Source organism: Sinocyclocheilus grahami, unplaced genomic scaffold, assembly GCF_001515645.1.
Source record: "Sinocyclocheilus grahami isolate Dianchi unplaced genomic scaffold, SAMN03320097.WGS_v1.1 scaffold288.1, whole genome shotgun sequence".
In the NCBI taxonomy this organism is placed as follows: domain Eukaryota; kingdom Metazoa; phylum Chordata; class Actinopteri; order Cypriniformes; family Cyprinidae; genus Sinocyclocheilus; species Sinocyclocheilus grahami.
In genome coordinates this window covers 1,540,361-1,552,458 of record NW_015505467.1, presented here as the reverse complement: position 1 = coordinate 1,552,458, position 12,098 = coordinate 1,540,361, and the positions used below count along the sequence as shown (strand labels likewise).

Sequence of the window (12,098 nt, the reverse complement as noted above, 5' to 3'; positions counted from 1 at the left end):
ATTTTTATTTAATACATTTATTTTATTTACAATTTTGAAAAACACTATAATTGTAGTATTTAAAAAAAATCATTGTATCATCTGTTTAATTATCATACATTGCCTCATGCACAATGTCATTTCTTGTTTTTTATCTCATGATTTTTTAAATCTATTTTTTCATCTAGCCATGATTTTGTGAGAATTATTAATGTTTTTTTGTTTTTTTTAAATTGTGGACAATTCAACAAAAATCTCAAGAAACACTGGAGCAATCAAAAACACATCAGAAAATCCAACCAACCCAGGTTGAAATGGCCACAGATGTCCAGATTAGTGATGTTTCCTAATTTGTACAGTTCTCATCGTTTCTGTCCATCTTCACAGATGGACGTATATAGAGTTTTACAGCCGTTACAGTATATTGATGAGCCAGTCGGAGCTGAAGCTGGGAGAGAAGAAGCAGACGTGCAAGACGGTTCTGCAGAGACTCATTCCTGTAAGAGAAACGTGCTGTGCTATATCTGAGAGCTCGTGTTCTTCAGCCATGCTCTGAAAAAAAGTCCTCTCTGGTCCATTACAGGATTCCAACCAGTACAAGTTCGGTCGGAGTAAGATCTTCTTCCGGGCGGGACAGGTGGCGTACCTGGAGAAGCTGCGTTTGGATCATCTTCGTGCGGCTTGCGTGAGCATCCAGAAGCACGTGAGGGGCTGGAGGCAGAGGCGCAGGTTCCTGCACATGAGACAAGCTGCCATCACTATCCAACAGTACGTGCGTGGAAAGAAACAGATCAGGTGAGTGTTTCCAGAGCACTAGCAATCCAAAACTCAATCCAAAAAAAAAAACAATCCAAACTTTCTTGATCAAAAATACAGTAATATTGTTAAACATATTACAATTAAAAATTGCCGTTTTCAATTGTAATATGTTGTAAAATGTCATTTATTCCTTTGATGTAAAGCTGAATTTTCAGCATAATTACTCCAGTCTTCAGTGTCGCATGATCCTTCAGAAATCATTCTGATATGCTGATTTAAGAAACATTTCTGATTATTATTAATGTTGAAAACAGCTGTGCTGCTTCATATTTTTGTGGAAACCATGATACATTTTTTAGGATTCTTTGAAAAATAGAAAGTTCAAAAGAACAGCATTTATTTAAATAGAAATGTTTAGTAGCATTATAAATTTCTTTATTGTCACTTTTTGATCATTTTAATGCATCCTTGCAGAATGAAAGTAAAAAAAAAAAAGAAAAGAAATACTGTCCCCAAACCTTTTGAGCGATCGTGTACACAGAAAAAAAATTGTAGAAATTAGCATTAGCACAACAGAATAAAGCAGAATACAGCGATCTTGAGCATTTAAAAAAGGTAAAACCCCTATGTTCCTGTCCTCCCTCAAATACAAAACATGTTAAGCAACCCAAACACCAAAAATGACAAACGAGCACCATAAAAGTAGTCCATAAAATTGATATTGAACTTTAAACTGTCATTCACTCATTCCAGTGTTATTTTAGTATCATTGAGATGCTTTTTAGTTTTTATTAATATTTTGAATTCGTTTTCATTTTTATATTTTCCATTTTCATTTTAGTTTTAGTAATTTTGTTTTGTGTTTTTGCCATTTTTATTATTTTTAATTAGTTTTTTTTATTAATTTTTATTTAAGTTTTAGCTATTTTAGTACATCAGGTTTAACTAAACGTTACCTTGGCAACTAAATAAAAAATAAGTATGTTTTTTTTAAAGTCTGTTTCAGTTCAAGTTTATTTGAATTCATGTTACAAAAAATTTAATGGTTTTAGTTTTCGTTAACAACAATAACCCTGACAGTTAGGGATGCGTCAAGTCAAGTTTGTCATTTTTGTCATTAAATTGTAATGTAGACACATGCATTTTCTGTAAAGCTGCTTTGAAACGATGTGTAATGTGAAAAGCGCTATACAAATACATTTGAATTTGCAAGACACAAAATTTGGCTGATGTGATGCAACCAAAGATTTCAATCTGTTGAATGTTTACATAGACAAACAATTGAAGAATAGCACATATGAAATGCATAAACTCGTCATGTGTTTTCATTTAATGCTGCTTTTGGAGAACATTAAAAACCGTCCTGTTGCAGACGCAGCATAACAGCTCTGGCACTGAAGCAGGCCTGGGCCGCTGTGGTGATCCAGAGACACTGTCGTGGGTATCTGGTCCGGAGGATTTACCAGCTCGTCCTGAGGGCTGCAGTCATCATACAGGCCTACACCAGAGGATGGATGGCCCGCAAGCGCTACAGAAAGGCAGAGTCTCATCGTTTGTCATTTTGTTTGAAGTGTTTCATGATTTGTGATAAAGTGTCTTTTGACCTTTATCACATAATCACACGTTTTGATTGTGATTCTTTGTATTATTGTAGATGGTGGCAGAACACAAGGCTCTGGTTCTGCAGAAATACGCTCGAGCTTGGCTGGTGCGCCGGCGCTTTCAAACCATGCGACGGCTGGTCATCAACGTGCAGCTCTCGTACCGAGTCCAGCAGCTGCGCAAGAAAATAGAAGAGCAGGTACAATCCGACAACATAGAGGAAAATGTTACTGAATGTTAAGTCTCAAGAGAAGACTTTGTCTTGAACGCTGTCTCAGATGTTTCTCCTAAATCTCCTTGAAAAACTCCTGAAAATTAGTGCTGTCAATCGATAAACATTTTTTTTTCACTAATTAATCGTACATTTGTTTCTGAAATTAATCACGATTAATCCCACCTAACATTAAAGTTTTTAAATATACTTTTATATTGCAATAATTTCACATGCAATCTTCAAATTAATGTGGAAACAACATAAAGAGAGTATATTTTTTTATATTTGTTTAGTGGTATCTAGTATCACTAGAGTATCCCTCCTACCAATGCTACTGATGTCTCTATGAAATAGTTTTTTTTCCTAATATTTAACCATTGACTACGGCCATTCAACATTACAGTATAACTGAGAGCTATCATTTTTAACATTTATTAGACTTTAAAAAATAACAACTTTAATTTATGTGACCTTATGTGGAGAGATGCACTTTTGTTTGTCTTTTGTTTATTATTATTTTGTGCTGTATTGTTGGTTACTGTGTTATTTCGGTTTCAAAAGCCAGCAATAAAAAACACTTTAATATCTAAAGAGTGTTCATGTGATTTTATACATTAGTAATGTTGGGAAATGAATAAATGCATAATAATCGTCATAATCGTAAAACCGTGATTATTCCTCAGACAATAATTGTACCAACACAATCTATAATCTTTGCATCCCTAGTTGTGAGTGGGGTGGCCAACCCTAGGTCCCCCCCTGCGTTAATTGTGGTAAATATTTTTAATGCCATTAAACTGGAAAAATTAATTGCAGGCGTTAACACGCTAGTTTTGTACAACTCACATGTGAAACATATGTAAACCACAGAGATACTTCTATTAACTCTTTCTATTAATACTTCTATAAACACAGAATTTTCTGGGTTTCTGTGTTTTCCCTGTTATACACTAGGGGGGCACTATTACGCATCTCTTGAGTCTAGAAAGTGGCGATCAAAAACACAGACCAGGAAGACCCAGAAACGAGCAATCTCATATGGAAGCATATGCATATGAAAAATAATGCGATCATCAACACTAACCACATATAAATAAAAACTGCCTAATGTTACAGAGTGAAATGTCAATCCAGAAAGTGGTAAAGGCCTGTGCAAGCTTTGAGAGTACTGATGGAAGCCATCTACTGCATCTTTGCTTTGATAATATTACTGAATATGATCCAGATGTAGTATTTGATAAAAATGCGATTTTCTCAGCATTTTCCTTAAAATGTTTTTTTTTTTGTTTGTTTTTTTAAACCTACCCACATTCAAGTGTTGATAAAAAAAAAAACAATACTTGACGCTAGAATAAAACAGATTTTTTTTGTTTGAAAGTAAAGGGTATAATCTTTATTTTAATGTATTGCATGTTCAGATATTCATACAATAAAATATTTTGGAGGCCATGAAATTTTAGTGAAAATCAGCAAAAACGCTGGCGGTGGCTGGCAACTTTTTTCAAAAACGCTGGCGGTGGCTGGCAACTTTTTTCAAAAACGCTGGCGGGGAAAGAGTTAACTGGTCCAAAACTCTCTCACACTGGCACAGTCAAAAATTTATATTTAATAAATACATGAATGTTAAAAAGCTTGTAGACTCCCTTGATAACACTGTGAACCAGATTAGATTCTGTGCTTTTAGAACTCATGAAGTGCTGGATACAGCACAGGTGTGGGCCGTATTTTGCTGAGCGAGATGATAAAATGCTCATATTGTTAATTACGTTAACGAATGGTGATGAGCTAATTTAATTCGCCCACAGACAGCAGTCCACCTGGCAGGGCAGGTCTCTTCAGGCAGCTGTGCAGGGACGCTGAACCAGGTGTGATGAAGATACAAAGAGGAAGAGCATACCTGCAGCATGAGAGCGTGTGGTGAGTGCACAAAGATAGAGGCGTTGTCCTTGGGGGAGGACTCCAGACACAGCTGAGCATCAGTGGCTCGAGGATTATAGGTGAAGGCGATACTGGCAGACAGCTTTCCATCATACAGCAGCATCTTATGATGTTCTGCAAACATCAGGTCACTCTCTGCCTTGTGCTTAAAAGTGCCCTGGATCAATCAGAGGGAGAGAGATGCTAAGTACAGCTACGCTGAACATTTTCAAGTGTGTGTGTGTGAAAAGCATGAAATTAAACCTGATTCATCAGAACACTTAATAAAAGCATAAGTGTTTAAGTGCAATAAACAGACTGATGATGTGAATGATAAAAATGCCTGATGATCATTTTAGTGTTTCAAAATCATTCTAGTAAATTCAATAATAAAACAAAGAAAAAATTAAAAGTAAAAGGAGTAACACAGCAGTATGTGGTTGCATTTACCCTTTATAATCTAATGAACAGATATATCTGAACATGTAAGTGATTTGACAGCAATATCTCATCAGGTCAGAATTTTGAACAAGAACTTTTTTAACATCTGTAATAGACAGCATTTGGGCAGAGAAATGGATCCCACCTTGTATCCAGGCCCCAGCTGATAGATGGCTAATATCTGAGCAGCACTGAGAGCCTCACTGAACAGATACACTGCCCCCATCTGACCACAGAACACACGGTCAGCGTCTGCTGTCTCTGATGAGCCCAGAAAACACTTGTCGAATGTCTGTGAAGAACAGGAGGGGAAAAAGTGTATTTAGTTAAATTTTTTAAATTTAGAACGATGTTTGTAATTGTAGTGCTGGTACACTACTGAAATGTTTTAAGGTTTTTTCAAATAAGTCTTATGCTCACTAAGGCTGCATTTGTTTGACAATAAAAATACAGTAAAAACAGTAACAATGTGATAGAAAAATAACAGTTTTCTTTTAAAATTTCATTTATGATGGCTTCAGCCATTACCCCAGTCTTCAGTGTCACATGATCCTTCAAAAATTCTTCTAATATGCTGATTTGGTGCTCAAGAAACATTTCTATTATCAATGTTGCTTAAAAATAAATGTCAGGATTCTTCAATGAATGGAAGGTTCAAAAGAACAGCATTTATTTGAAATATAAATTTTTGTAACATTATAAATGGCTGTTCATTGTAATCATTTTAATGCATAATTGCTGAATTAAAGTATTAATAAAAGTATAATTTTCTTAAAAAATAGGCTATATCGTACTCACCCTAAATTTTAGACCATTATAACATTTATATAGTACTTGATACTTACCCACATCACACTTGAGGTGCAGAGGTCTTCAAACAGCTAATGTGTATATTGCTCTACATTGATTTTTTATTTTAATTTTTTTATGTTTAAAAAAGACACTTTTTAATGGGACTCATTTGACACAAATGATAATCTGTCCATATGTATGTCTCCCCATGCATAAAATAAAAACAATAAACCATATTAGCATCACTTTGTTAGTTCATGTGAATCAACTTAAATAACCAACAATTTGCTGTTACAAAATGCTGCTCTTTAAACGCTGTAAACAGACACTGACTACATCATTCTGACACCACCTTGAGCAATGCTGTTTCAGTGTAATAATGTCCAACTTTGATTTACAATTTCAAAAGAAAAGTCTACATGTCCAGCAGTTTTGTTTCATCCTTTAAAGTTTGTGGGTATTTTGGGGTTTGGAGCTGCTAAAATATTGACAAGCTTTGAACAGAAACACTTCTGGAGAATAAAAGAAGGGCCTCAAGCTTAACTGCTGGTTAAAACTAGAACAATAACAGATAACAGAGCCTTTTGAAAGTACTTACATCGCTTGTGTTGACAAACCAGGTGATCTCACCATATGACGCCAACTCTCCATTAACATAGCAGCTGATTTCGCTGTTCTTCCAGCGATTATAGATGTGCACTATGGTCACCATATACCACTGTTAAATAAAAATAATATTAGCAAATATAAAAAGGACAGCATGCCATTATTTATTTAATATCAATATCACAAAGCATGAGAGCATTATAGCAGGGGTTTTTTAACTTTTGGACTCCAAAATATGATTATCCCCTTCTAGGAATTCACTTTCTATTTCCGTGCCTAAACAATCATTCATACTGAGTAAGAAAAATATTAAATGTGAAATTATAAATCAGTTTCAAAAATTATATAATTGGTTTTTGCAATATATATATATATATACATATACTGCATGTCTTGTTGGATCATCCTTCGCGGTGGTTGTCCATCTCTAGTCTAAAAGTGTTATCTGAGGATGCCTCCCCATTCCAGGGGGCATATGGGTTCTAAGCAGGGCAGGGATTTGGTTTCTTCTTGCAAATCCTCAGACATGACTTGGCCTCAGCAAAAACCCTCATTCTTATATGTCAAATTTGCTCTCCTTGTACATTGTAGAGGTAAAGATGAAGACTTTGAAAAGTGTACAGTTTGTAAGAGTACAAACTGGTAAGGTGATTCATACCTTCTGGGGTTTAAAGTCATACTTCACACAGTGCTGGAAGCCTTTGGCTTTGGACTTTAGAGAGGTCACAATCAGACATCCACCCACAAAGTGTGCAGAATAGCCCAAACCTTTGCTGGTGCGGAAGCTAGGGATGAGGGGGGGAAAAATACAGAGCACAATTAATAAAAGTTACATTTCAGGTGAGGGGTTCTCAAGTTTCAGCTCTATTCTTGAAAGAGTAGCTACAGTTTGAACCCTTTGATGTATAAATTATTTAAAAAACAAAGAAGATTATCTGTTTTTTTAATAAAAGCATTAATAATTTAATATTTCACAATTTTTATATTTATATGTTTGTGTATTTTGAAAGACATATCTGTCCATTTTGCATCAAGGTTTGTAATTCAATACAATGTAAGCCTATGGCAGTTTGTTGGTAATCAATTAATATTTTTTTTATATTCACCCTGAGTAGAAAATATTTGATATTACATCAGTATCTGAGGTGTATTAGGAACCAAAAACAGGCTGAAAGTGCATAACCAACCTACCCTTTACTACATATTGGGTGCTTATACTGTATAACCATAGTGTTATGTAAGTGTTAATTCACACAAAAATAACAATTCTATCATCATCTACTCACCCGTATGTTGCTCAAAACCCATTTGACTTTTGCTCATATTTGGGACAAAAATAAAGATAATGTAATATTTTGTACATCTGTCTTATGGGTTCAGAATAACAAATGGCATGTAATGTTAGTAAATGGCATGGTAAGTACATGATGACAATTTTAATTTTTGGGTGAACTAAAAATTTAACTAAAATATTATTTTGAATGTTCTGTGAAAACAATTATCTAAAATAGTTTTGTAAAAAGTCACAATAGTTAAATATTAAGATGGATGGATGGATGGATGGATGGATGGATGGATGGATGGATGGATGGATGGATGGATGGATGGATGGATGGATGTAATTTTGAAAGAAGGCCTGTAATGTAGGGAGTTAATCTCAGCCCAGTGAAAAGTGTAAATCCTACAATTCTTTCTACAGGGTCAATTATCGTTTGGTGAGTCAAAATAGCTCCATTTGCATAAATTACATTTTGACATGGATGGATGGATGGATGGATGGATGGATGGATGGATGGATGGATGGATGGATGGATGGATGGATGGATGGATGGATGGATGGATGGATGGATGGATGGATGGATGGATGGATGGATGGATGGATGGTAGGAAGGATGGATGGATGGATGGATGGATGGATGGATGGATGGAATTTTGAAAGAAGGCCTGTAATGTAGGGAGTTAATCTCAGCCCAGTGAAAAGTGTAAATCCTACAGTTCTTTCTACAGGGTCAATTATCGTTTGGTGAGTCAAAATAGCTCCATTTGCATAAATTACATTTTGACAGAAATTAATTAGAAGCTGAAAATAGGACAAGAAGTCTGTGAAATGCTGCCCTTGAGAAGTGTAAATGCCAGACAGGGAGAAAAAGGAAAATATACAGAATTTTCTTATTGTTCATCTAACACCTACAAATATTTTAACTTTTATGGCACCTTTCAGACAAAAAGTCGTCAGCTAATCTTTCACTATACACTGCAGGTGTCTGGTTCTTTAGAAAGCAGCTTGAATAAAAGTGTTGTATTTTACATTACAGGTTTGTGTGTGACCCACCAGTAGAGATAAGGCTTGTCCTTGTCAACGTTTATGTTATTGATGGGGTCCAGGCGCAGCCAGGTGTGGAAGGTAAAGCCGTTCTGGTATGGCCATTTTGCAATAGGTGGAAGTGCAATAGCCTGATGATACAAAAAACAAAAACACATTTTTTTCCAGTTAGGTTTCTGTATTTTGTTGTCTTGTTTTAAATAACCAGAGTATCATGCAGAGTAGCATATGAGAAGAAAAAAAAAAAACTAAAATGAACATCCTTGGAGGGATGCACTGAAAACGGTTGTGTATGTTTGTACACAGAAGACTTCCTCTCATATTTGTGGGTTACGGATGAAAAGTGAAGGCAAGCGCAATGTAATTTTTTTCGTGAAGCCAGCATCCTATCTGTGCTGGAATAACATCTAATCAAAGTATTTCCTAAAAGGATGGCATCCATTTGGCGCTGTTTCAAGTGGACACTGACAACACAGGAAGGGTTCCATACACATGCCATCTAAAACATCAAGATCCCCATACTGTCGGGATGATGGTTTGATTTTTAATAAAAATATGGAAACACACACACACAGGTAGTTGGAACATTTCAAAGTCATCTGCATCACATCAGATATATCTGACTGCTGTCCTCTCTTGATGCACAGAAAAAAATTATGAGTCAATCCTGAAATAATTTCTTTCCTCAAATTTCTTTCAAAACTAGAAACTTGCTTGTCTTTTAATCTAAAAAAAGATTAGTTTAAATCAATATACATGTTTCTCATCAAAATAATTGATTGCTTATAGTGACAAAACTCTTCTAAAGAGTAACTTTTTCTAAAGGAGTAAAACTAGTTCATGGGACATGGTTCTTGTTTCATGACCCATGTCACATCTTTTCTTACTCCAGAAAGCAGATACAATTACCTGTGGGTGTTAGACATTTCTGTAAACTTTCATCTGTCACATGACTGAAGGAATACCTTGATAACTAAGTGAAAGAATGGTTATGTAAAGCCTTTTGGAGACAGACAGAAATTAAAGTCCTAAAGTCTCCTAATCCTGAAAGCAACAGTGTGTGTGTGTGTGTGTGTGTGTGTGTGTGTGTGTGTGTGTGTGTTTGTCTGCGTCTTTGATGTGTTACACTTCATTTGAGCCGCACGTTTTCTGCAGCGTCTCGCCCTCATGTGATCACACGACCACGGGGCCGTTTACACGCTGTTATCAGAACTAAGACCAAAAGTATTGACTATAAGCTCAAATCAACTTGTATTTCATGTACATTCAACATTATTTTCCAGAATACAGATTCCAATTTCAGGTGTGCATTTTTGCTATTTATAAGCTTTATACTTAAAACTGTACGATTAAAAAATGAATTGATGTAAATTAAGAATATTCCATATTCAAAGTTGAGATGACATCATTATATTATTTGCATGATGCATTCTGATTGGTTCTGATTCTGACTGGTCTTTGTTATACCGCAAAGATGGCAATACTTTAGACTGCTATTCAAAAGTTTGAGGTTAGATTTTTTTTTTATGATAATATTTTTGAAAGAAAAGAAAACTTTTATTAATCAATGGTGATTAAATTGATCAAAAGTGACAGCAAATACATTTATAATGTTGCGAAAGTTTTATATTTTAAGTAAATGCTGTTTTACTTTCTATTCATCAAAGAACCCTGAATAAATCCTGGTTTTCATAAAAATACATTTTTAACACTGATGAAATAAGATTTTTTTCTTGAGCGGCAAATCAGCATATTAGAATAATAAAAAAGCGGCTGAAACTAAACTAAAATTATAAAAGTTTTTGCATGTTTTTTTTTTTTTTTTACTTTTTTTGAACTTTGCTGCATTTCCCACTTTGTATGTTTTGTTTCTGCCTCTACATTAATGTGTTTTATGTATTATTATGTATGTATTTGCAAAGCAACCGTGAGGTCATGAAAGACACTTAAAAATACACTTTAATTCTGTACCGTGCACTTCCGAGCAAGTTTACCAAGTCAGAAATGCCATAGATATAGAGCAGATTTTGTGACGAGAACATCGAAATGTATTACATTACAAGTCATGCAAAATGGTGAACATGTTTTGATGTCATAACATAGTATTGTACATGAAAATATGTCTTTATTAATTGATAATCTGCACTTAATCATAATTTGAGCAAACGGGAATAAAAGTCGTTGGTGTTTTATTGCCACTAGTGATAACGTCACCTTGAAACTGCAGTGAATTTTATGTATAGGTAAGTTTTTGGAGCAAAAATGTAGACAGACACACGTTTTCAATGATCTTAGCTTGTTTTTTTTTTGGGCATCTCTCACCATTTTTATTCTGTGTTTAAGACATATCTGTTTAAAACTGAAAAAAAAATCCATCTTGAGAACGTGCTCTTTTCCATCCCTTTATGCTCAGTTTTTAAAAAGCTGCTTCAGACATGAAGAAAGTGATTACATTTTGATGAAAGATCATAAAAACAGAATGTTTTCTTGGGAATTACAAACACAGAAGAATTGTTCACAATAAAACCAGAAGCATGACACTAGTCCCATCCCAAATCCACCAAAAAGACCTTCTGATGCCATTTGGCCCACCAACTCAGCCTACATAACAAACACACTCGTGACAGTGTGTGATGAAGAGCCGCAGGACCCGACAGAGACACAGACATCACCTGAGAGACAGACAGAGACTGTGAGAGGTGCTGCACTGCAGATGCTGCAGGGCAAAAGCAGAAACATGCCGCACCATTAATCACTCCCAGAGAAAGAGAAAGAGAGATGGAAGATGAGGAGAAATACAGGACACAGCGGTGGAGGAAGAGAACGTGAAAAGTGAGTCCACTCACAGAGGAGCAGAGAGATGAGACGGAGGAGTGAACGCTGGGGAGGATCCTGTTCACTCGCTCCCCAAAGATACAGGAGCAATCCTGCTGGCCTACTCACTAGTGCAGTCACCTTTATAGCGCTTTATACCATACAGATTGTGTTCAAGTTTCGTCACCTTGGAATTATAAGGTTCTATCTGACATTTTTGTCAAAATTTAGTTATTCACATATTCATATTCTGTGACAACTTATTTAGATTATGTGATGTTTCTTTTTTAAGTTGTGTACATTTTGGTACTTTTTTTTTTAGAAAACAAAAAGGTTCTATCTACAAAGTCGAACTCTAACTTGGTTCTATCTGCGTGAGCCAATCAGCACTTCGAATGCACACACGAGGACCAATCAGCATCAGCTTTCTTTGTCATGTCGCCAGACTGCGCCGCGATAGCAGAAGAGAGTGCAGAAAAAGGCTAAATCAGTGAAGAGAAGACTAAATAATTTCACACAACGCGATGCTTATTAGAAACCTCATGATCGACTATTTTATTTATGATCTTGTCAATGACAGCAGCCCAAATTCCAGGGAATTACAGTCTTTTTGTGTGTTTTGCTGTAGCTATTGCGTAGTTATTTTCAGTT

At 35.4% G+C, this 12,098-nt stretch overlaps 1 protein-coding gene across 1 annotated transcript in view; it reads right to left on the bottom strand.

Moving 5' to 3' along the window:
- LOC107600653 (lipopolysaccharide-responsive and beige-like anchor protein) overlaps positions 1 to 12,098 on the bottom strand; it is a 312,032-nt gene that overhangs the window by 241,752 nt on the left and 58,182 nt on the right. Inside the window, exons 5-9 of the mRNA XM_016292600.1 lie at positions 8,643 to 8,764; positions 6,969 to 7,095; positions 6,303 to 6,422; positions 5,058 to 5,204; positions 4,452 to 4,649 (exon numbers count right to left, since the gene is read on the bottom strand). Coding sequence (XP_016148086.1) covers positions 4,452 to 4,649; positions 5,058 to 5,204; positions 6,303 to 6,422; positions 6,969 to 7,095; positions 8,643 to 8,764 — 714 coding nt within the window. The remainder of the gene's footprint in view (positions 1 to 4,451; positions 4,650 to 5,057; positions 5,205 to 6,302; positions 6,423 to 6,968; positions 7,096 to 8,642; positions 8,765 to 12,098) is intronic.